This window comes from Hypomesus nipponensis, chromosome 11, assembly GCF_054491055.1.
Source record: "Hypomesus nipponensis isolate SF chromosome 11, ASM5449105v1, whole genome shotgun sequence".
Classification (NCBI taxonomy): Eukaryota; Metazoa; Chordata; class Actinopteri; order Osmeriformes; family Osmeridae; genus Hypomesus; species Hypomesus nipponensis.
The window spans coordinates 14,859,355-14,883,211 of NC_140371.1; the positions used below are offsets into that span (position 1 = coordinate 14,859,355).

At 45.1% G+C, this 23,857-nt stretch overlaps 1 protein-coding gene across 2 annotated transcripts in view; it reads left to right on the plus strand.

The window, feature by feature from the left end:
• Window positions 1–23,857, plus strand: part of LOC146268295 (SH3 and PX domain-containing protein 2A-like) — a 38,967-nt gene that overhangs the window by 645 nt on the left and 14,465 nt on the right. For both annotated transcript variants that reach the window (XM_084709737.1, XM_084709738.1), the window contains exons 2-7: window positions 1,494–1,574; window positions 6,636–6,711; window positions 7,414–7,490; window positions 8,799–8,890; window positions 12,879–12,910; window positions 19,594–19,722. In XM_084709737.1, coding sequence (XP_084565863.1) covers window positions 1,494–1,574; window positions 6,636–6,711; window positions 7,414–7,490; window positions 8,799–8,890; window positions 12,879–12,910; window positions 19,594–19,722 — 487 coding nt within the window. The remainder of the gene's footprint in view (window positions 1–1,493; window positions 1,575–6,635; window positions 6,712–7,413; window positions 7,491–8,798; window positions 8,891–12,878; window positions 12,911–19,593; window positions 19,723–23,857) is intronic.

A 23,857-nucleotide genomic window follows, 5' to 3' on the forward strand; every position in this document is an offset into this window, starting at 1 on the left:
GGGAGGAGAGTAAACAAGGCTTGTCTCTGTGGACCTAGTAATCAATCAGTTCACTGGGTTCAATAGTAATAATTAATCTGAGAGCGGATCAGATTGACCACCACTTTTGTTGGCATTGCAGAGATTCCCTGGGGCCCCCAAACCCAATGTAAATCCCTTCCCTGGGGTGTAGAGGGAGATCTTTGGCGGTCCCATGAGATAAGGGGGGGGCAATCAGATCTAATTATCTATGACCTAGGCAACTGGAAATGCCTATCCTATTTTAGACAGAGGAAAGAAGCAGCCCTTTGTTTTTTAAAAGTTCAAGTGGGACTTCCATTGCACTAGAGAGGACTCTGGGCACATTTAGGAGTCTATGGCATCAAATACATCTTTACTGTTAGATGACTTTAGCCCTATCCCTCCATACTGCCTCACCCTGAAACAGCATGTTAAGAGACTTATCATGTATTTAGTATTACAGCATTGATGTTCCATTCTATATACTGTATATAGTTAGTGTGTATATATATATGCACACTTTTTCTTTCCCTCCCTTTCTCTCTCTCTCTCTCTCTCTCTCTCTCTCTCTCTCTCTCTCTCTCTCTCATACACTTTTTTTCAGATAGGACTAAGTCTTACCACAGTCCATCTCTGTAGGAGCACTGTTGTTTACTAAACTCAGAGCACTTGGTCATGCTCTCTGTGTCTAATTAGCTGCACGGGAACTCTTTCTGCCTCCCAACGCACAAACTTTTCTCTAATGAACTGTGCTGTAAACTTGATTTCGAATGGAACACAGATATTTACAGATCTTAGCCACATGTGTATTTGTGTAATACGCCTTCCATAAACTTTCACTGTCATACACTTATGTGGAACTGCAGTGACTTTATGCTTCCGCTGTAAACAGGAGGGTGCGTCCCTGGGTTTGTGGGATGCACTGTGTATTCTCCTCTGGGGAAGCTTCCGTCAATATCCTGTTGCAGTAATAGTTATGCTAACTGTAATTGTCCAACTAGGTTTCGATGAACCAAAACATATTTGTTTTGCTTGAATTATGAACTGAAATTGTTTTTTTCTAGTGTAAAATATCATGGTCCTTCTGAAATCTGCAAGGCAAAGCCAATCTTACGGAATTGTATCCAGACTGATGTTTGTCGAACATTAAGGGCCTCACACTGTGGGGAAAAAAGGGAAGCCAAAGAAGTTTAATTGGTTAATAATTTCCTCTTAAAGCTGAATTGTCTGACTGTGCAAGCCAGTATTAAATAGGTAATAGTTTAAAACCTATTGACCTACACGGTGACCCCTCACAGTTTGCTAATGAGGTGTGGCTGAAACAGACAAGCATAATGAGTTATTTTGACCTCCTCTGACCTCTTGAAGTTTAGTCTGAAGGGTACACACTTTGAGTCATTAGGGTCAGTCTACACCAAAGTGGGGCCATGGCTTTGACAAATGTGACTCTGTTCCTCAGGAATCAATCTATTTTGTTTGTTGTCTCCCACTAGGTTTACCTCATCAGTGTCACATACTCTGACACTGCGTGTCATGTCATCTACAGGAGATACAGCAAGTTCTTTGACCTACAGGTAAGATTTCCATGTCTTCTCAAACACCTAGAATCTACAAATACATTAATAATGCAATATAACAATTACATAATAATTTAATATATGGGACAGAGATACATTATGGTTAAGGCTCCAAAACCCAATACAATGGCCTTGAGGTTTACCTGGTTGGTTCTTCTCCCCACAAAAAAATGCTTAGCAGTCAGAATAGATTGAACTTTGAATCACACGGCTAACCTTATGGCAGGAATGCCACAATAAACTCAATGGCCTCAGTGTGTCCCCACAATATGGTGCTTTGGCCAGGGGGATGCCCCTCTGAAAGATCCCATTGAAGACCACTGGACCTCAAGCGGAAATGGGGAAAATCCCATTCGAAGACAAGGCACACATGAAGAGAATAATGAAGGGGAAGGAAAAAATGACCTCATGATGTAGAGACATTGGGTGAAGTTGCCCTCCTTCTGAATGCTTGTTGGAGGGACACCAATACCCCAAAGGGATTTTTTCAGAGAAGCCAGCTGCAAAGCTATAATTGAAACCGTCTTAAGGGCACAATGTTTTGTCTTGTATGTTAGAACAGTGATGAGGGACGATAAACAGACCACCTTACCAAATCTTAGTAATGATAGTGGCTGGGAGAATATGGTGTATGTGCATTAATGTACATGCAGCCCAGTCTGTCTGTGATTCACTGCCTTCTCTCACGTTTCCCTTCAGCCAGGCTCTGTCCTGGAAGTTTGGTGACTGTGTTGAAGGCGGCAGAGGAAACCCTTTGTTCCAGGGACCCTTGCTAATAGCAAGGAAAATCCCGCTCTGCTCTGATGGAAACAGGGCTCCTGTCCTTGCCGTCTCTGTAAACACTGGTCCTGTCCAGAAAGCCTTTCCTTCTCTGACTGACTGCCTGGCTCACTGGTTTACTAGGCTGACTGAGTTAATCAGTCAGGAGGGACTCTCAGCAGCTGTCCACACACAATGGATAGGGGTTCTGGTTTTCACCAACTCCCCTTATGGACATAATGCAGTCATCTAGTTACAGTATTGTACTATATGTGCATGTGATTCACTTGCTTGTTTCTGCTTCTCACTACTTTCTTTTCTGTGGCTACTGACCACTACTGTAAATGTACAGATACAGAGTCAGATACCGTACAAAACACACATTGCCTTCATTAAATACAACCTAGAACAGCCATTTACAGTTGAAAACACCACTGAAAGCCTGTTTAAATAATCCTGGAAGTTGGTCTTCCTGGCTGTTAAGATCAGCTCCCATGAGAGTTAGGAGGCAGGTTTAATACCAGAGTGGCTTGGGTGGATAGAAGGAGGGAACCAGGAACAGGAAGGGGAGGTGACCTCTGGGGAGTAGATGAAATGACCACCAAACTGATGAGTGATGAAGATCTATTCCATTCATCACAGGAGCCTGAATGTTTAGTTTATTTGTACCCAACTCCTCTTGGAAAGATATTGCAAAACTGTACACAGGAAGCAATTGGATTCACTTTTCTATTAACAAACAAATGTGGTTCCACACTTGTTTTAATCACATAAATCATGTCAACATGAATATACTTTTTTTATTTCCAAAGAGAAACAATGGAATCCTCCTCTGTTGCAGCTCCACATCTGAGGCAATTTTTCCATTAATTCTTTTTACTGCTTGCCCAAATACACAAAGCCTTTCTGTCTAAGTTTGTGTTTCTGCCAACAAACACCTCCAGTTCATTTCAAACTCAGTGCTGCTCTCTGTCCCTGCAGTACAATCACACGCCTCAGTTAGAAGCTGGACAAGCAAAGAAGCATGAACTGTCTGCCTAAACTGTTACACTTTCATTTGATATGCATTGTTTTGGTATGAGCAAATGCAGTCTGAGCTCAGTGTTTTGAGGTTGATGGGAGCTAGAAGCAAGAAGCTTGGGATGAACATGGACACTTTTGTATTTTAAACAGTTGTTTATTCATCTCTGTGACATACTACATCCAGTTTTGCTTTGTTTATTCTATGGCACACCGTGTTTTGGTCCGTGGTCACCCGGTCATTTGTTTGTAAGATAAAGTAGCCCTGTGCAATGGAGTGATGATTAGAGTGCACTTACTCCCAATGTTCTTAGCCTTGCCAGTGTTCACGTCTTACTCCTAACTGCTCCTCAGGGATACAATCATCATGAATCACTACAATCCACACTCCTCTTCATCTGGTTCTTTCTTTCCTCCCTCTCTGCTGACTTTACACAGGCTTTTGCAAACACGGGGAGTGTTCAAATACATTCAAGTCATTTAGCTCCACTTGTTTTCTAAAATGTTGCCGAGCTGGCACTCTGCTGCACCGTTTTCTAGTATCTGAGGGAAATGTTTTGAGAGCCACCAATGTCGGAAGCCAAGAGAATTGCGGTGAGTCGAACCGAGTTTACGCGTAGAAAGACAAGCTCTCATCCCCTCCCATCCACACCCTCAAACCACAGCGGACAGAGCACACTGGGGTCGGGGCATTCCTCAGGGGGATTGTGGTGTGTGCAAGCTGGCCTGGCTTCCTATCCTTCGTCAGCTCTTTGGAAACTCCTCCACAGGAACCTTAGTGGCCTTATTTTTGACTTGAGGTATTGGACCAGAATCAGAACTACCCTGTCTGCAATGTAATTTGTCTGCCCTAGATTACTTTCATAAGCCAGCCTGGAACAAGGTTTTAGTCCTTAAAACTCTCATACCCTGAGTCTGAGGTATTACTGCAAGAGTTGTGGGTGTGAATGTACTAATGGTGCTGTGGTAAATGCAGACACGTTTGAGTAAAGTGATGGATTGCGGAGTTAATAAACTGTTTGAATATTGACCAAGCACGATTATGCTTTTAGTAACATAAGGGTAAAAGCCAAAAAAATCTATGTACTTCTGACGCTTCCCTGTGTATTCTGAGTTTCTTACATACTGTTATATTAAGATATGTACAAGAAATCTTATGTGAGGTGAAACATTTTACCAAGAGGGCTGCTAAACATGGATTTCATGTAGTAACCAACTGTGCAGTGGATGGTAAAAGCCTGGGAAAAAAACATGGAATTATATTGTCTTCCCACTCTAACATTTCCCCACCATCCCCCTGACTGCGTTCTTGCGCACTGAACAAACTCATTGTTTGACTGTTCATACATAACTACTGTTAGTCTCCTTTTAGACTTTTTTCCTTTCTATCTCTTTTTTTCTTGCTCTGTCTTTGTTGATTCCTGAGGAATAGTTCTGAGTGCTGTTTAGGAGTTGAAGTAACATTTTAGGGATGTGGGAGGGAAGCGTTAACAACCTATATAACAAGCTGTTGCTACAAAGCTGTCTTCATTTTGCTAGTGACTTGGCTGACACAGCATTTTTATAACATTTTACATCTAGCCGAACAAAAGTAAGTAAAGACAAGTCTCCCGGGAAACCACCACAAGTAGCTGTAACAGGAGAAATACCCAAAAGGCAAGATGTGTTCCATGCTTTTCGAACGTTGCCATGGGGAAGATTTTCCCACCTGTCCAGAGAGTATCCAGTCAGCCCTCAGGGGATTCTATCATCACTGTGGTCGGGGTTGGGAACGGTCTATACGAGCCAGAGATATGTCAGAAAGCTGTGAAGAGAATTCTCCCAGCTGGTATTGAGTAGAAGCCTGATGGCCAACAGAAATACCCAAAATATGCTAAAGGGTGTGTCAAACAAAGTGACTTATTGTATAGGAATATTGACCAGGTTCTCCCTTTGTGGATGGTTGTAAAAGCACTCCCTTATAGCTTTTGTGCAGGCTGAAGTCTACCATTGGAATCTTCCTTTTCTGTTTTTACATGTCTTTTTATTGAGATGCATTGGTTAACCGACACAGCTCTCAACATTCAGTGTTCCCTTTTACCCTCAAAGCACAACAATGTGGGGTGACCTCTTCAAAGGAAACCACTCCTTGTTTGCTGTCTGTGCATCAGAGGAGGGGGAAATGCCAAGGTCCTGGAGAGATTTCGACTTTTAGCAATGTTAGCATAGAAGGAGCAAGCGAGACAACCACAAGAAGAGAACTAATCCTGCTCTCTCGAGTATTGTAGTCCCACATACTACAACTCTTAAAGACCCAGACAGAACGGGCCCAATTCAGCCACAAAGTGGGTCGAACATTGTTTGTCCACCTGGTTCTGTTTGGCTCATGTGCCGCTCATTCTTCCCACAGGCCTAGATGTGTGTGTTTTAACTGACTCTGTGCAGCCTTCATCACATCTGGATCGAGGCAGTGCTCGATTGCACGTGCAGCCAGACAGACATGTCGCTGTACCGTCCTGCGTGCATTCATTGACTTCAGTGCGTTGCAGTGATTTATTATTTAAGGAAACTTGAAACTCAGTGAGCATGACGCAAACACTTAATACTTCTGCACACGCATGTCAGTACAAGGTCTCCAACTTACACGGATGTGCACACAGCTCAAGCAGGCAATCGATCAGAAGAGAGAAGCATTTATCTAATCTCCTCATGAAAGACCACATCATGCAGTATGTATTTGATGCACATCTGCTTCTTGGACTGAATGACGGTGTGTAATTGGGTTATAGGATGTTGTGGGCTCGGTAGCAGCACTGATGGTCGACCGATGGTCTATCTCCACTGAGATGTGTACTGAGTGTGGGTGCAGATGACTCGAGGTGACGTTAGCCTGTCTGTCTGACGCCCCAGAGATCAAAGAGGCCCTGTGTCTGGTGTCTTTACATACTGGCTATGTAATGACACCCCTTATTGTGGTCATTTCACTGAGTGCTCTTCTGAGTTTATGACATCACCCCCGTCCCCAGATATACACAAACACAGGCGCATACTAAAACAGACATACTAAAACAGACGTACTAAAACAGAGAGCCAAGCTTGCTGCGATTTTCTAATCTCTTCCAGTTCCCTCTGAACAGATTCATTCTGTCTTTGTTTATATGGTGTAATTGGAGAGAACACATAACATTTTGGTATTTAGTATTTACATATGAATCCAATATTTTGGGTACATTTTGGGTTCACCCAGGAGTTTTTTGGTCTAAAACGACCATGTTTAATCCCCTTCTCTTTTGATTTCAGATGCAGCTTCTTGACAAATTCCCAATTGAGGGAGGACAAAAGGACCCCAAAAAGAGGATCATTCCGTTCTTACCAGGTGAGCATGCAGACAGCGAGCGTTATACACTCACCACAGCATAGTGGATTGCTTGATTTCTGTGTTCATGTCTGCCTGTTGATGCTGGTGTATGACAGTGGAATTCTATGCGCTCAGTGTTGACATATAGCCGGGTGTCTTTTCAGTAAGTAATGTATCATTTTATTCTAAAGGTCAGATTTCCAACAACTTTGCTCCGTCTAACCTAAATAAAGCATGGTGTGGTGTGACTGGAAGAGGCTGGGAGGGGTGGCTTGAGCTAATCTGATAACCCTAGCCTTCCCAGAGGACTGAAAAGTAACATTGTCAGATAGCTGAAGACTGGAGCTCCAGTCTGGACAGTGTTGTTTACCTCTGCTGTAGGACCTAGCTAGCTAAACAGGGAGGGAGAATCTGCCTGTGCACTTATCCCTGCAGAAAGTAAACAATCTGGCTGGCAATGGATGTCATACACCCTGTCAATGTATTCACATAGACTCACTGAATTTCTTCAGGAGTAAACTGAACCTCACCATTGTGTTCCCTGTGGATTTGCTCCACAGTAATACAGACAAACTGTAAAACACATAGATTTGCTCTATTTCTCTGCAGCTAATTCATTGCTGTCCTCTTGTGCCATTGTTCCAGTCTTTGGAAATGATCTCTTTGCCACCTGCAGGTACTTTCTTGAATTGCAACAAAAAGTGTTCTGTTTGGTTTCAGGTAAAGTCTTATTCCGCCGGAGTCACATCAGAGATGTTGCTGTCAAACGATTGAGACATCTGGATGACTACTGCAGAGTAAGACCAGAATCTCTTCTGAACTGGGAACAATCAACCGTTTGTCAATGAAATGTTTGCTAGTGGACATTATACTGCACAACATGATAACATGACAATGGTTTATCAGTTTTCCATATTTCCTGTCATACGACATTTCAAAAGAATTCACACATATTTGACATCCAGAAAGTCCCGTTATAGAGTCCTCTGTGTTCGTGCCTTCTGTGGACTCAGTGACAGTCCCCCTCCCTCCCTCCAACCCTCCTCCCCATCAGCCAGCACAGGAAAGCCCAGCTCTATCTGTGCCTGTCATTTCCTCTCAGAAATGTAAATAGCCAGCGTATATAGGAAACGGGGAACTGGGGGGCACAAAGGACAAACGCAGCATCCGCAGAAAAAGGATGAGTCAGCACAGGAGGAGGAGTAGCGAGGGAAGGATGAAGAGGAGGTTGGGAGGCAATACCGCTCCCAGCTGTACCTGACCTTGTTACCTTCATTGGGTTTCAGTCTGGAATGTGGGGCAGGCAGAGTGCCAAGTGTGTCAGTATTTTCAAGAACACGCATAAACTGTGGAGAAACAGGCCTCTGCATAGTATGCTGGCAAAGTAAAACTTTATTTTGAAAGACAGATTCTTTAGTCTATTCAAACTTCAACTTTCAACTTTATTCAACTTTCAACTTTATTTATCCTTCAAAAGGAAATTTATGTGCAGCAGGGGTCAGAAACACATACACAAACACGGAACAGCGCCAAATGCCAACAACATTACACAACACAGTCTAATAATACGTCCTATAACTTCTTTATATGAAGTTCTATTTTTTCTATACGCTTTCTTTACTATAAAATAGCTTGCTCACTTGTGTACGTGTCATGTTTGTTTACATGCAGCGTGGCCATTTGTAGTTTTCAAAGCAGCCAAGCTGAGTCCTAGTTTTGGCAGAGCCCAGTGTGCCTGTCTATCTCCCTCCATCTGTTTTCCTCTGTCTTATCCTCTCCCCAGGCTCTGATCACTCTTCCTTCCCTTCCTTGCCTTCCAGACCTCCCCTTCATCCTTTCCGCAGCCTAACGTGGCTGCACTGTAAACGTTGCCATCCGCAGCAACACTAAAACGACAACCATACAGCAGCACACGCACACAAAGAGAGGAACACATGCATATATATATGTGTGCCTTAGACTTGACAAAAATAGTTGCCGGACAAATTGTAGATCCACAGCGGACACTGGCTACTGTAATTGTGCTATTAATGATCATCATGCGTAATATTGTGTCCATAGTGTAATACTGTCTTTGTCCTGTCTTCTTCTCTTCCTTGCTGAAGGCCCTCATGAAACTTCCTCAACATATTTCCCAAAGTGAAGAAGTTCTCAGGTTTTTCGAGACCAATGCTGAAGATCTCAACCCTCCCAAAGAGTAGGTTTCGCTTTTCATCTACAAGGAGAGTGGCTGCTTTCATCTGTAAATTAAGTATTCCATGAATGATGTTTAAAAAATGTGTTGCAGATCGTAGGAAATATCCTCCCCTATTTCGGTTGTAGTTAAACACTGCCCCCGAGTGGATTACACGTAGCAAATGTTTGGAAACGTCATGTGCCTGTTTGTGTGTGTGTGTGTGTGTGTGTGTGTGTATTTGTGTGTGTGTTTGCTGCAGCTGGTGCAGATGTCTGCCCCCACATTGTCCTGTGATCCCCGAGGTCACAGCATGTCTCCCAGATGATGGATAGTCATTCTTGTGTCTGGTGTTTTATTAATGAAGAGATTTTGGAACTGACACATGATCCCATACTAAGTCTTCAATGAGAGGGGGGTTGAGTTCAGGTATCAGGTCAGAAAAGGTTTTGCTACAACTCATATGTTATACTCGGTTCTTAGTCAAGGCCCTGGGAGTGGAATCAAAGGGCAGCTCTCATGTTAGAAACTCTGAAATGATCCTTTTCTGGTGTTTTTTTTGCACTTATCCAATTTGTCTTGTGGCCCCTTCTGCATCTGTTTTCTTAAGGGTCACGTGCCCAAGCAGTGTCTCTGTTATCCTAATACATCAGCACGTTTTGAGACCTCCTAATGTTAAACATCATCCATGCATCAGTTCGTGCATTGTCTATCTCTGCTGTTTCAACATATTTCTTAGTGGTCTCAGCTAACCAACCCACAGGCCAGTCTCACTACCCCCATTCCCTTGTGAACACACAGACAGGATAATCCCACTTCAAAGTCGGATCCCCCCGCAGTCGCTGAGATGGCCCTGTACAGCTTTATCTTACTGGTCTGGGAGCAGAGGCCATACCACCCAGAGTAGCCGGCTCACTTTGAGTACAGACTTAAAAAGGAGACTTCAAGAGAACATACCTGATGTTTTACAAAGATATATAGGAGGGATTAGCTGGGCAAAAGAACTGGAGCTTTTCTCTGCTGCCACCTCCTGGAAGGGAAAAACACAAGTCTTGTTTCTGACAGCGACAGAAAGGGAATACTATACCTACGCCAGAGGGAGCTGTGTCATTTCAAATGAATGAGATCAATTCAGGAACACCAGGAAAAAAAAATAGTCTGCTGAAAAGCTACATTGCCTCAAGCCTTTCTCCTAATCAGGAACGAGGACCTTAATGGCTTTGTACCTCAGGGGACGCATCAGAATGCTCCAGTTCAGGGTGAAGGGGTGACTCTGGGTGTGTGTGTGTGGGTGTGTGAGGGGGTATAAGGTTCACTCTGTCTAATCAGCAGAAGTGCTTTTGCTGCTGCATACAGTACATATCAATGACATAGTCGCGTGTAGACACACATATACACACGTCTGAATGCAGCGATGTGAAATGGACTTTCCTCCTACTGTGAAAATGTTGATATAGAGGTATTATTAGCAGTTGATTTATGGTCTAGAAATCACCATCATTTGGTTACCATGACTAAGCTTTGTTCAAAAGTGGGGTGTCTGAGGCATGGGTTTTCTGCATTCTTTGTGAGTATTCAGGACTCTAATGCCCCCCTCCCAACTCATCCAACATATCTCAGCTGTCATTGATCATAATGGCTTCCTGCCTAATGAACCCTGCCCTGACCTGGGACCAGGGGTCACGCATGCAAGGGTCAGACTTGTGTCAGACTCAGACTGGAGTTCCTCTACGGAGTTTAGTTAGAGCAGACCCTGCAGTCTTATGGCTGGAATCCAACTGGCTCAGAACTGTGAGCAAAAGACTAATATCTCACACATTCCATCCCTAATGGGCCCACCTACAGAGATTGAGCTGCAGTTATGCACAAACAGATGGTTATTCTCAACTCCGACTCGGGATGGACCCTGTTTAATGAGGAATGTGTGTGTTTTATGTGTATGCGTTTTGTATCTTTGTCTGTGTGTGTGTGTGTATGTGATTGTGACAGAGAGAGAGAGACTGAGCAAGATAGTTGTTGTTAGACTCATGGTAGATGGTGGAATCGACAATACCCTATTTGTGGCTTTAGCTAGTGAGCAAGAGGTTAAAAGTTTAGCAAACACTTCTTAAGCATTTTAATAGCATTTGAACATATTGTACCTCCTCTCCTTCACCATCCCCACATCTATTAGATTTAACTACTTTCGGGAACGTAGAGAACCAGGGTTATGTGAGCTTTCACCCCCAGGGAAGGGTCTGGTTCCTGCTCACTCACTAGCTTGGCTGCTCAAGTATCCCTCTGGTCCCTAACTCCACCTAGCCCAGCAGAGTCTCCTCCATCCCTCCAACCCACTCCTCCCCATCTGGAGGCCTCTGAAGCCCCCCTGACCCTCCACCTAGGCCCGCCCCTACCCCCAGCCCTCCACGGTAATGCCTTTCATATGCCACTGAGGAACAGGCCCATAAAGAGCTCCAGAGGCCAGCACAGCCTCACAGAACAGCTCTATTCTCTCTCCACTGAAGTATTCTCTCTTTGTCTAGGCTGAGGTGGTTACATATAGATATTATATATGGACGGGAAGCATGGCTATATTTGGAGAGTGACTCGTTTAAATTATTTAAATGAAATGACAGACAATTGTATTTTCTATAATTTATATGAATAGAACAACAAAATCAACAAATAAGGATTTGTTAATTGAAATCCTGTGTGTTGTATTATCATATTTCATTAATGGTGGTTCTTAAATTTTGCTCCATAAACCATATGTATAGGTTGGCCAAGTCAGAGGGTCAATACATGAGATTGTTTAACCTCTCACACATGATATAGCAGTGAATCAAATGATTAGTAAGCACAGCACGCTGGATTCTAAGATAAGACATGAAGAAATAACACAGAAAAGAGTTGTATAACACTACAATGACAGCAACTGGCAATGGACTTGCAGCTCAAGAAAGGCCTTAGTGCCCATCAAGAGAGACGACTGTTGGCCTATCATTCACATCAACTGACTATAGAAGTTTAATACAAGTTACAATGTAGCTTTATGCTACAGGATGCCAGCACATCCATCAAGACAGACCACTACAGATTTGCTTTAGCTTTTAAACCTGCATTGTTCCCATTTAAAACTCGAGGTTGACAAACAAAGCCATGGAAAAAAATGAATAGAGCTCATCCAAATATTAGGTCCTTTCCATGAGTTCTGCCTGCCCTCCAGTCCTGCCCCCTGCCTCACCTTTTCATCCCCCTCCACCTTCAGTCTCTCAACGCTGTGTTCACACTGCAGTTAAACAAATGAGTATGTGCAGACAGCCAGCATTTCCCTAGCACGGACACAGAGTATCCATAAACAATTACTGTTCACACATTCACCCTCATACACTGACTTGCATGCACGCACATACTGTACACATAGACACACACACACACACGCACATACTAGACAAATACACGGAACACAGGATGAACACAGCCAGTCCACAGTTTCTTTTGCACGGTCAACTCCATGGTGTGTTGTCTGACGGTTCCTTTGAATGGTTAAAGCTGATCCATTCATGAATTCAGTCATTCAGAAGCAGACGAAAGGGTCTAGCATTGGCTTTGGAACAAAGGGCTTATTTCCATCAGCGCGAATGGGACAGCCTCGTCGTGTATGACACCACATTGTCCAATGACTGGACCATTCTGTGCGGTAATGCCAGCTGCCGCAGACACATGCACGCACATCTTAACACAAACGTGTGGAAAAAGTGCACCCAAACTCCAAAGCACAGTTTACTCGTCACTCTCGTTGACAAGCGGACGCCCTCTCCACCCTCTCCTCCGTCTAGCTGCCTCCCTCCCCGTCTTGCATGCTCAGAATGGGGTGTCAGTGCATTCTTAATAAGGGCTTGGCTGGTGGCTCGTGTACAGTAGAACGCAGCGCACTGGGCATGACAGGGCAGTACGTTTCTGCTGTGGCAGTATAGGTTCCCTCTATCTGTCCCGCTCTCACAATGACTCTCTGGTTTTGCTTCTCTTTCAGAGAATGTGGAGGCTCCGCGAAACGCAAGTCAGGTAAGACGTCTTCACCCTGTCTGTCTTATGAGAGGCTTTAAAGCGACGCTGCGCCTTTTGATGAATGACTCCAATGCATTCACTTTTCAATATGTGTAACCCTGATGTATGAACTGTCTCCAATATCAAATGACCAACATTGTTTAGCGAGCTCTATGTGGTAGTATGAAAGTCTGTAATGTGCATCGCTTTTATGAAACAAGACAGAACTTAAACTCTGATGATCACATTTCCCACTGACAGCTGAACAAAGCAGCAATGAAGCCAATGTGATAACATATCAGCCCTATGCCGAGGACACACACCTGGACCTAGCCTGGCTTCTAGAGATGAAAGGGTTAGCAAACAGCATTGGAAGGGAGTGACCACCTGTTTGTGGTGCTATGCTGTGTATCCACCATGCTAGGGTTGGGTGGTAGGGTTCAGACGTGTGTGTGTGTGTGTGGACTCGTGGGTGGGTTTCACAGAGGACTCAGAGGAGCTGGAGGAACAGCTGTGTATCTAAACTATGACCATGACCATGAGTGTGTGTCTGTGCTTGTGTGTTTGTATGTGCGTATGTGCGTGCGCATGTGTCTGTGCTTGTGTGTGTGCGCGTGTGTGTCTGTGAATGCATGTTATTTTTGACTGCCGTGCCACAAGAAATATAGGATTGCATGCTTTGGGCTGCATGTGCTCCTCTTAATTTCAGCCATAGGCTGTGGAGGCTTCTCTGAACTTAAGTTTTGCAAATGATCCTTAACACAAGCCTGTTGTAATCATTACTATAATTGACTTAGGTATGTATTTGTGGTCAGACTTTTTTTTTATCTGGCCGCCTGCACTTTCTCTGCACCTCTTTTAGAACTAGGGCATCTGCATTGAAGTTGCCACCAAATGAAATAAGACTCCAAGTTAATTTCATTATATACTCCATTGTATTGGGCCTTTACGTAATAGCAAATTCCTTTGACATAGAGAAATGGAAAGACTGCCTGATTTCAGGTCCGTGTGTCTCCTAGCCTACATTCAGTCGGTACTAGAAATTAGACGCGTTCCATGAAGATGGAGATTGGAGGCCTGGGCTACGCTCAAAGTAGGAGAAGTATGTGTGACAGTTTTACATTGTGCTCCTGATGTAACCAAACTTCACAGTATTCCCTCTAGCCATCTCCTGCTGAGGTCTTCCTTAGAAGAGAAACGTGAACAGTTAACCCTGCTGAGAGATATGAATTCAGCTCCAGTGAAGCAAGACAGCACAGAGAGTGAGCAAGCATGTGGCCAATTTCTTGCTGTATCTGCAGCTTATGGTCTCTGTAATGACATGCTGCGGGTCTCCCTGAAGAGTTGAATGAGCCTCGACTCCAACAGGAAAATGCTGCCCCTGGCCACAAAACTGCAAGTGGTTTCAGCTGGGTTTAGGAAGACTTTCTACCTGGTATGGAACTGCCGGAGCTATGACGCTCTAATCAACATCGACTTCATCATCATGCTTTCTCTCTCTCTTTCACTCTCGCTCTCTTTTTCCTCTTCCCCTACCTGTCGCTTCTTCTTCTCTTCCTCTCCCTCCCTCTCCTCCCCCTTCCCTCTAAACTGCTGCCATTGCTAGGGGCATCCCTGTGTTGAGTCCCCTATGGATAAATCCTAGGATACGACTCAGATAGTGTGGCAAGTCTTCCCCTGTGATTGAATGGGAGTGATACACTGTCCGACGAGTGAATTGCTCCTTCATGTGGTTTCAGTAAGGCTCTGGCCTGCAATTTAGTTATTGTTCTCCAACTGCAACTTCCATCGCAATCAAATCAATTGCTCATGGGGCTCTCCACTGGAAGCAGTCCACTCACAGTTGAGTCAACATCATATTCTTGCTCTTTATCTCGAGAGTCATGAAGTAACATACCTTACTTGTTATGCACTGTTTATCTTAGCGTCCCTTTGCACCAGTCCTTTTTGTTTTGTGAAGTAACTTGTTTGTTGAGCTTGAGAGGAGCTAGTTAAAAATTAACCAAACGCACAACATTCAAAACGTGAAAAGGCTCGGGACTCTTTGCAAAAATGTTGACTGATACCGCTTCGGTTAACTTCTGGTTAACTCTGGTTTCTCTACATGCTGCATGTGCGCAGTTCATTCACAGGTGGGCATTTTTGAAGGGCAACTTCCAGAAACAACATTACGAGACAGTACATTTGCGCAAACGTAGGAGGCAAAGAGTGAGAGAGGGAGAAAAGGAAGGCAAAGAGAGGGGTGGAGTGAAAGAAAGAGAGAGAGAGAAAAAAAGGGGGAGGGATGGGAAGGGAGCAGCATAGGGATGGAGAGGCTCATTGAGTTGAGCGAGTGAAAGGAAGAGGGAGCACTGGGGGGTGCAGTGCATGTGAAAAGCAGATGGAGAGAGAGAGAGAGGGAGAGAGAGGGAGGGAGGGAGGGAGGGAGGGAGGGAGGGAGGGAGGGAGGGAGGGAGGGAGGGAGGGAGGGAGGGAGGGAGGGAGAGAGAGGGAGAGAGGGGGAGAGAGAGGGAGAGAGAGAGAGAGAGAGAGAGAGAGAGAGAGAGAGAGAGAGAGAGAGGTTTACGTGGCAAGTGGAAACCATTTCAGAGTTACGCTCAGACTGGGGGAGTCTGCATGTGTGCAGCCGCGCTGGCTTCAGAGGAGCCGGGGGACTCGGGAGGCTTCGGAGCGGTGTTTGTGCGCGTGTGTGTGTACGTGCGTGTGTGCGCATGGCGCATGTGCAGAGAAAGGGGGGAAATGTGGGGTCAAGGTGTTGGTCTACACAGGGGTAAAGGGTACTTCAAGAGGTATGTGAATGTGTGTAGGGCACAAATAAAGGTTTGGCCCAGTTCAGGAAATCATTATGGAGGAATATATGCTCCTCTAACTCTTGAACAACCATTGACTGTGTCACACTTCTCGTGATAAACCCATTGAATACTGAGCCCACCTTCCAGACAGGGCTTTTATTCACAAACCGCCATCCAGCACATGGCACCTGAAAGATTGAATTCACACAGACTCACTCAGGTGAAACGTCTCTCTTATAATGACGGTCTCAAAGGTCAGAGAAGGTTAACCATGCCATTATGTGACGAGTCAGAGTATGTCAACCTCTTAATAAACTCTGAAGTTGCAGAAAGAAACACAATTGTAAATGGTTACGTTTCTCCATGTTGACTCTGTGTCGCGGTAGGGTGCTGCACTAACCCACTCCAAACACTTACACTGACCTGACATAGAATCGTCTCTCGGATTTCCAACCTGGAGAACCTTCCATCCCAGGAGCAGCTAGCAAGCTTATTGGGATAACTTCAAACAAAGTTTGGGCCAGTTGGGACATTTAAGGACACCAAAGAACACAACTGCAGAAACAAGAGAGATTTCCAGATTTGGACAGATGTTATGGATCTGCATGTACAGTATGCATGTGGAGATCATTCATAACAGTCTCTTGTTGAGTTCACTAACACATAAACAGAAACTTCCTGTCTTTGTGGATATCACATTCAAACCATCGAATCTAAGATTCAACAGATTTGATTTCCACCCGCAGAGGATTGAGGAACTTAGAAAATTGGCATTGCAGTTTAGTGATGTGAATGCATCTGTGGATAACATTAAACAGTATCCCTCCGCGTCCTCATCCACCCACACACTCTCAGCTGATGGCCCAAACAAAGACCTCTCCCTCTGCCAGTTCCTGTCCACATATGGTCTGACACTCTGCTCTTGTGAGCTGCAGCAGAACTTGCAGCCTACAGCTTCATGTTTGGGAGCACCAAACTGCTCCACAACCCAACCCTGAGTTGAATATCTAAACGTCTGACATGGAGAAAGGAAGGGAGAGAATGCCCTGAGGTAAACCAACAAACGGTTTTGAAATCCCCAACTCCCCTGTTTCCTTCTCAGAAGATGCATTCTTGCAAAGCTCCCAACTGTCCTCTTGGACCGGGCTGCTGTCGAGGAGTGTGTGCGTGTGTGGGTGTGTGTATGTAGGGAGAGGGTTGGGGGGGGGGGGGGGGGGGCGGTAAGACAAGGTGAGGGGGCGATAGGGAGTGCATGGGTGGGGGCAGGAAGTGTATGTATAAATCAGAGGGAGGAGAGACATAAACAGAGAGAGTAGCTAATATGGCTATCTGATCACAGTCTAACGTCTGCTGGAGAAAGCTCTCTTTTAAGAGCTCATAAATAGCTCTTTGCTGTGCATATGGGGGGAGGGATCACACACACACACACACACACACAGAGGTCTATTATGGTTAAGGCTGTTTCACCTCATTTTTCTCACACTTGTACGTCTTGTCTTGGTCTTTTCTTCCTGCTGATGCAAAACATTTCATTTCCTGAACAATGTTGAAATATTAGCTTTTGTTTTTCAGCCCTACTGAGTGTGCTGACAAAGCCTTTACTCATTCATACAGACTAGAGTCTAGAGGGTTTACCTCCCTAGGTAACATCAGGCGTTCAGCCATGTGCTTCAACAACATGATTTGAGGTTGTTCTACGTGAATTCCCAAATCCTGATTGATCAGACCACGCCCCATTGGGCTTTACACGTGTGTCAGGAAATGACATCAAGGAAAGTGACTGATTTCCCATTTCTGACAAGTAAGTGTCCAGAACTTTTAGGAGATGGCATTTATTTGATTTGGGGTTGTCCGCCATCCATCTTACTATCGTTCATGACAGTTCGTAAAAATTCCTTGGTTTTTCTTCCATTTCAGGAGCTTGGCTGTGATGACTAGGCTCTGAATTTGGTGATTCAAAGAGGTATATCATAAAACATGTGGGACCAAAGACAAAAGTCAGAACTTTCCAAAGCAGGCTCCACTTTTGAAAAACCTCCGGTGAAGCTGTGAAGGTTGTGGGCTCTCAGTAAGGTATTTAAGCAGCATGGGGGTGCGATCCTGCTCTCTCTGATAGGATGAGCTCCTCTCTTGCCTATCCACCCAAGCTTGCGGTGAGCAATGCTTTTTACGCAAATAATGTGAACGCTACATAAACCACAGAGAAACCACACTGATTCAACGTCAGACTCTGGAAGTATCTGCAGTTTGGATTCTATTAAAGTCGAGCTCATCCAGACGATTTATGAGTTTAATGACTTTCCAGATTTGTCTTTCAACAATAAATGGAGATATAATCCTAACTTACGGAAATGTGCATCTTCAGTCTCAGTTAATGTCATCAGGTCTTCTCTTTCGACCAGCACCTTTATCCAGGCCATCTTAATCACCCCTTATCTAAGTCCCTTCTGTTTAATGGATGGGATTGCAGTTATTTTCCATCCTTTATGTAAGAACCCTCTTGTACCTTGTTCCAGATTCTGAGTTTACCACCATTTGAATTATGTTTTTATTACATCTTGTTTGACTTTCGTTTAAATTTTTCTGCCCATTTTTCTTTATTAAGTGAGCTGAAACTGAATATTCCACTCTACTATTTCAAAGGTTTGTTTGACAGTCAGTAAAACAAAAGCTGTCAGAATGCAACCTGAACCTATGAGTTCTTCAATTGGCATTCATTCTTGCCCTGACCACTGTAACCTAGAACAACAATAATTGTAAAGAACTACTCACATTTGGTGAATGTTACCTACATGTACAGTGATGCTGACCTTGAGCCAGAGGGGATTGGGAGCCAGCAGTAATGTGTGAACCAAGCCTCTGCTGCAGCTGACCCTGGTTAGTTCTGCTGCTCAGATGGGCTGTCTCTGTTTGAGGTACAGCTGGATGTGCTTTGAGGCAATTTTCATGGTTTCATGGTGTATAGTGGTGTGTAGGTTTCTTTGAAATCATGCAACAGGTAGCTATTTTTGCTCTTCCAAAAGCTGAACCTGGCACTTTCAAAATCTAGCATGTGTCGCATCAACAACGATGGACAGTACGCAATCAGATTAGTGGTATAAACAAGTTACAATTAGTGCTTACAAGGCATACAATCAGGAGTATAATGTAATAATACTGTTGAAACCATAATGTTGAAACTTAACCATTGCTGGCACCTACATGGTTAACCCAGAGAGGTAGCTGTCCATTGGCCGGACAGAGTGAGAGTCAAGTCTCTAGAGTTTCACAGCAGCAGAGACTCCGCCCTCCCAACTCAGCTCCAGCCCCCTCATCTGGTTCTATTTAAGGCCTCTGGTGTCGACTCTTTTGATTGGCGTACACAACCCCCCTACTCGTCCTCCAGCCCCAGCCCCACAGAGCAGCAGCAGGAGGAGGAGGAAGAGGAGAAGGAGGCTTTTTAGCAGGCTGTTTATTTTCCAGGGGAAACCGTTCCTCTCTTCTAGTCCTCTGTTCCGTCCACAAGCGTCTGCAGCTCTCTCTCTCTCTCTCTCCGCCCAGCCCTCTCTTCCCTCACGATCCCTCTCTAGCTGGCCACATCCACTCATCCATCTCAGATTTGCTGGACTACGGATGAGGCCCCCCAACACAGTAGAATGGATTCTCTCTAGCCAGTTGCCGGACAATTTTGGACTTTCTGGGAGCTGTGGTTTTCTCCTGGCCTCTGCTCTGCCCCGGGTGTCGGGCTGCTGGGTGGTGATCCATCTATATGGCCAGACTCTTGGGAAGATGCACTGAGCCCAGCTTGTGTTCCAATTGGCTGAGCTCCCCTGACAAATTGGCCTATGGCGCAACGGGTGTCCGGCGGTCGCTCTCGCAGGCCCGCGGGCAGCAGCTGGCTGACGGCATGTTTTTTCCCATCCACGCCAGGTCTGGACGGCGCGGACCCCATGCTGCTGGAGCAGTACGTGGTGGTGGCCAACTACGAGAAGCAGGAGAACGCGGAGATCGGCCTGCAGGTGGGAGAGGTGGTGGACGTGATTGAGAAGAGCGAGAGCGGTAAGTCGCCTCATTCTTCCTGTGCAACATGGCAGCTCCACGCACAGCACACAAACATGTTCGTGCACAGCCGCCGCGAGATGACACCCTCCCGTCACGGGAGCAACCCTCGTCCCAACCTGTAACCTCTTCCCCCTCTTGTCCTACTGCTCCAATTCTTCTGGTTCCTCTTTTCTCCTGCCCTCCTTCTCCGCGGTCCCTCTTCCCCCTCTCCCCTCCCTCTCCATCCAGCTCGTTGTGCCGTAGCCCCATCTGGAGGCTCCATTTGGCCTGCTCTCAGCCCTGTTTTCCCCCATTATTGGTTTAGGCCCGCAGCCAGAATGTTGCCTTCTGCAGGAGGAATGCCTCCCAGACTCGTATATTAAATCTCCCGCTCACTTGCGTGGAAAGAGAGGAGGACATGCTGGATTTACTAATGCCAGCTGCACAAAGTCCTTAGTCAGCTGTTTCAACCCCTGAGGATGGCCAACAAATAAACAGTAAAATCACGCGGCCGTCAGCCCGGCAACCCCAAACACAGTGAGCGCATCGGGGATCAGGGTGATGTTCTGTCCCTGTACAGCCAAAGGGAATAGCCCAAGAGCACCTGCCTAAGGCTAGCCCTTTAAGAGGTTTCCTCCATCTCCAGTGCAGGCTGAGAGTCTGATGGATGGGCGCTGTTGCTGGGCCCGGTGTCCAGCTTTAATGGTGTGCTGAGACAGTAAAACAGTAATGGGACTCATGTGTTCCTCAGAGAGAGAGAGGACGCAGAGGGAGAGAGAGAAAGAGTAAAAGCGATTGGACTTCCAGGTCGGGTGTGCGTGAAACCCCCATGCCACAGACGCCTGGAGGAAGAGAGGTGATTGAGTCTGGCTGCTTTGTACTGCCCTCCCTCTGCGTGCCCCTGTTTGTTTTTCCTGCCTGGCCCAGGAGGACTTCACCCCACTGGGGAGCCAGTCAGGAGCGGATATCTCAACACCTTGAAGTCTCTCTGCCAGAGGGCCTTATCATGCCTGTCCTCAGTAATAGGTTTGAACTTCTGGACGGTCCTCATGCTCCTCAAAGCCGTGCCTTTGACCCCTATGTCATTACTGACTTGATCCTGGTGCCTTTCATGATAAACTAAAGTATGTTCCATTATGGAAAGGTTCACACCTGGTTGGCATCTTTTTCCCTCTCACTGCTGCAGTAGGTTCATCATTAAGAGATCAGAGAGGTCACTCCGATACAAGTTTAAACCAGGCTCTGCTAAACAGGAACGAAAAGTACAGACCATTTGTGAAGGAGGGTTGTATTCACGTGTAAAATACAATGGATCCTTTTCCATGGTTAGTTTAAAACATCCTGTGGCCACAGGGACACTTTTATAAGCCACTGATTAAGTCTTTTATTGAAGTAAATACTGTTCAGACCTCCTGGGTAGAGGGCTGAGGGCAGTAGAGCACTTCCCATCAGCAAGCTGGACATCTTCTGCACTGGATGTAGGCTGAGGCACAGAAACGCGGGTGACATCACTTCCAAACCCTCTGCCAATTGCGAACAAATCCAGGTGCGCTTAAAATATTTCAGAGCTCGTTTGGTTTAGCATCCATTTCTATCAGGATAAGTGTGCCTGCTTTTATGGCTCCTGACAGACTGAGCTCTGAATCACAGGCCTAAGTAGTGAACAAGTTGGCGATGTGTTCTTTATTCACTCGTGTGGCTCAAAGGTGTGCATTACCTCTCTTTGTGATCACTAAAAGGTGCTGCAGGGTTTTATAGACCCAGGAAATATACACAAATCCTCAAGGTAATTTGGGTTGAGAAAAATGTGTTGTAAATTAAATTCATTACTAATATCTTACACAAGAGAACCTAGATCTGAGTTGAGTGTTATTGCAGTGGAAGCTATCACATTAGTTAATAATTTCAGCTAAGTTTAGACTCATTTATTGTTCGCTGTGCTACTTGATAGTGCCGCCGAAAACTCTTCTAATTTAACATGTTATTGCTCGTAATTACTTGTAATTGGAAATCATTGTCAGGTGTAGCCACGTTGCTCTGAGCAGACAAGCATTAGCTATAGTCTGGCTCTGAGACAAACCACTGGAATATACAGAACAGTGAGTGCTGCCCAATGCGGTAATGGAGATATTTCCTTACCTTGTATTAGATAATATATGCCTTTGACGGGGCACTGAATCTAGGTCAAGTCATAGGCTAGCTCAGCTCTCTGAGTTTTCCATGCTACTATTCCAAGTCGACTTACTCTTTTCCGTTGCAATGGTTTGATACTGCTTAAGCATTTTGACCTATTTACACTTGAATGTTATTTGTAATGATCCATTACTGATCGTAATGATTCATGTTTTGTAGTGTGGGTATTGGGTTAGGCCTGTTTTGTCTGCGTCAGGTGCACGTTTATTCAAAAGTGCTGAAAAGGGCACAATATGTTTTGGATAATCTTTTCTAAGAAATGTTTTTCAGTTTTTCAAAAGATTGATTGCTCAATGTTTTTTTTCTTTCTTTCTGGTAGTTATTAAACTCCCAAAAACAAACTGGATCTTCAGTACCAAACCCAGAGAAAAAGATTGAATCTGTCAAAAGTAACATGTTTACTAAGTACCGTTAAAATCAATTTGACTATGTTCTATTTGTTTGGTTGTGTTGTCTTTTTTCCCTATTTCTGGAGAGCTGGCCAGAGACAGACCATTGCTGGCTGAGGAGGGGAGAAGAGAAGAGTGCAGGCAGAGATTCAGGGGGAATTTGGAAAAAGCCATTTCCTGCCAAAGTTAGCGGTTCAGAGAGGTTGGTTCATTATAATGGCTTAATGGATCCTCCAGGATGCCTCCTCGGCTTACAGTGTGTTAGCGAGATGCTAACCAGAGCTAAGCTAGCGCCACACACCCACTTCTTACACTGTGGGTCTGGGTTCACTGTGTGCTGTCGTTGACAATTGGGTTTCAGCTGCTAATCATATAGGAAAGGTGAGGAATTTGTGGTCTGTTTTCCTCAGTGACTTTGCTGCCTGTCTGCCTGCACCTCAAAGGCAGTGCTTGGCCAGCCTTGCCCAGTCTAACCCAGAATATATCCCTCTGCCTCTCCTCTGACTGGTCTGAGTTTACTTTGGCTCAGCTCCAAGTCAAGATCAGCGTTTCTGAATTGTAATTTGCCAAATAAACTCCAGGAATGTCTGTCTGTGTGAAGAGAGGGCAGCTCAGATACTCCTGCCACCCCCCCACCCCCCATCCAGAACCCCCCCTACAATAGCCCTACATTATGTGTGTCAGTTTAGAAACCAAAAGCATGTGTCGGTCAGTAGTAAAGTGTAGGAACAATGTTGTTTTTGGAAGACTTGTTTCAATGCACTTCATCAGAGCTCAGCATCGTTGTATGACCAGTGACATTGGACGTTCAGGTGATTAATGGCCTACGATAACATACGTATTTGTTTTCCTCTCAGAACTGTGCATATTAGGTAGAGCTACCCTAGATGAAGAGAAGGAGCTGTTGAAGTGCACTGTTTAACCACCATTGGGAGACAGAAGGGTGTTGTGTCCAGACTGTGGACGTGGACACAGGGTTCCGCAAGGCGCCTTTCACTTAAGAATGACCATTAAAGTTAAATAGCGTTTTAAGGGGTGGTCTATCAGCACTCAAGGATTCCTGTGTTTGCAGGCTGCACTGCTCAGAGGCTGCAAGGCCCAGCTCCAGAGCGGGCTCCATGAGGGGACCCTTTCAGGTTCTGAAGGGGGGGGGGGGGAGAGAGTGGGTTGTTCCTTAGGTCAACATTGGTTCTTCAAAGTCGTTTTGTGTCGTTTCTCGCCCACTTCTCGTAAAAGAACCACCCTGGTAATTGGAACCAGTGTTTTATGAAAACTGGAAGTGTGTATGTTGAAGTGGATATGTTTCTCTGTCTTTGATACTAGATACAGTGCTCATAAATACAGAAGCTGGAAATGAATGGCTTACTTCTCCTACAGTTCCTCATTCTGCTATCAAATATCTACAGGGGGTTTGAGGCTCTGCACTGCATGCATTGCATTTTAACGTCTCAGAAATGCCCACCAAGCAAAGATAAAGTTACAGTCAACATATCAAATCCGGTGAATGAGCTAATATTGACCAAGAATTTGTAAAGGCTTGAAAGTTGAACTTAGTACTGTTTCCCTCAGAA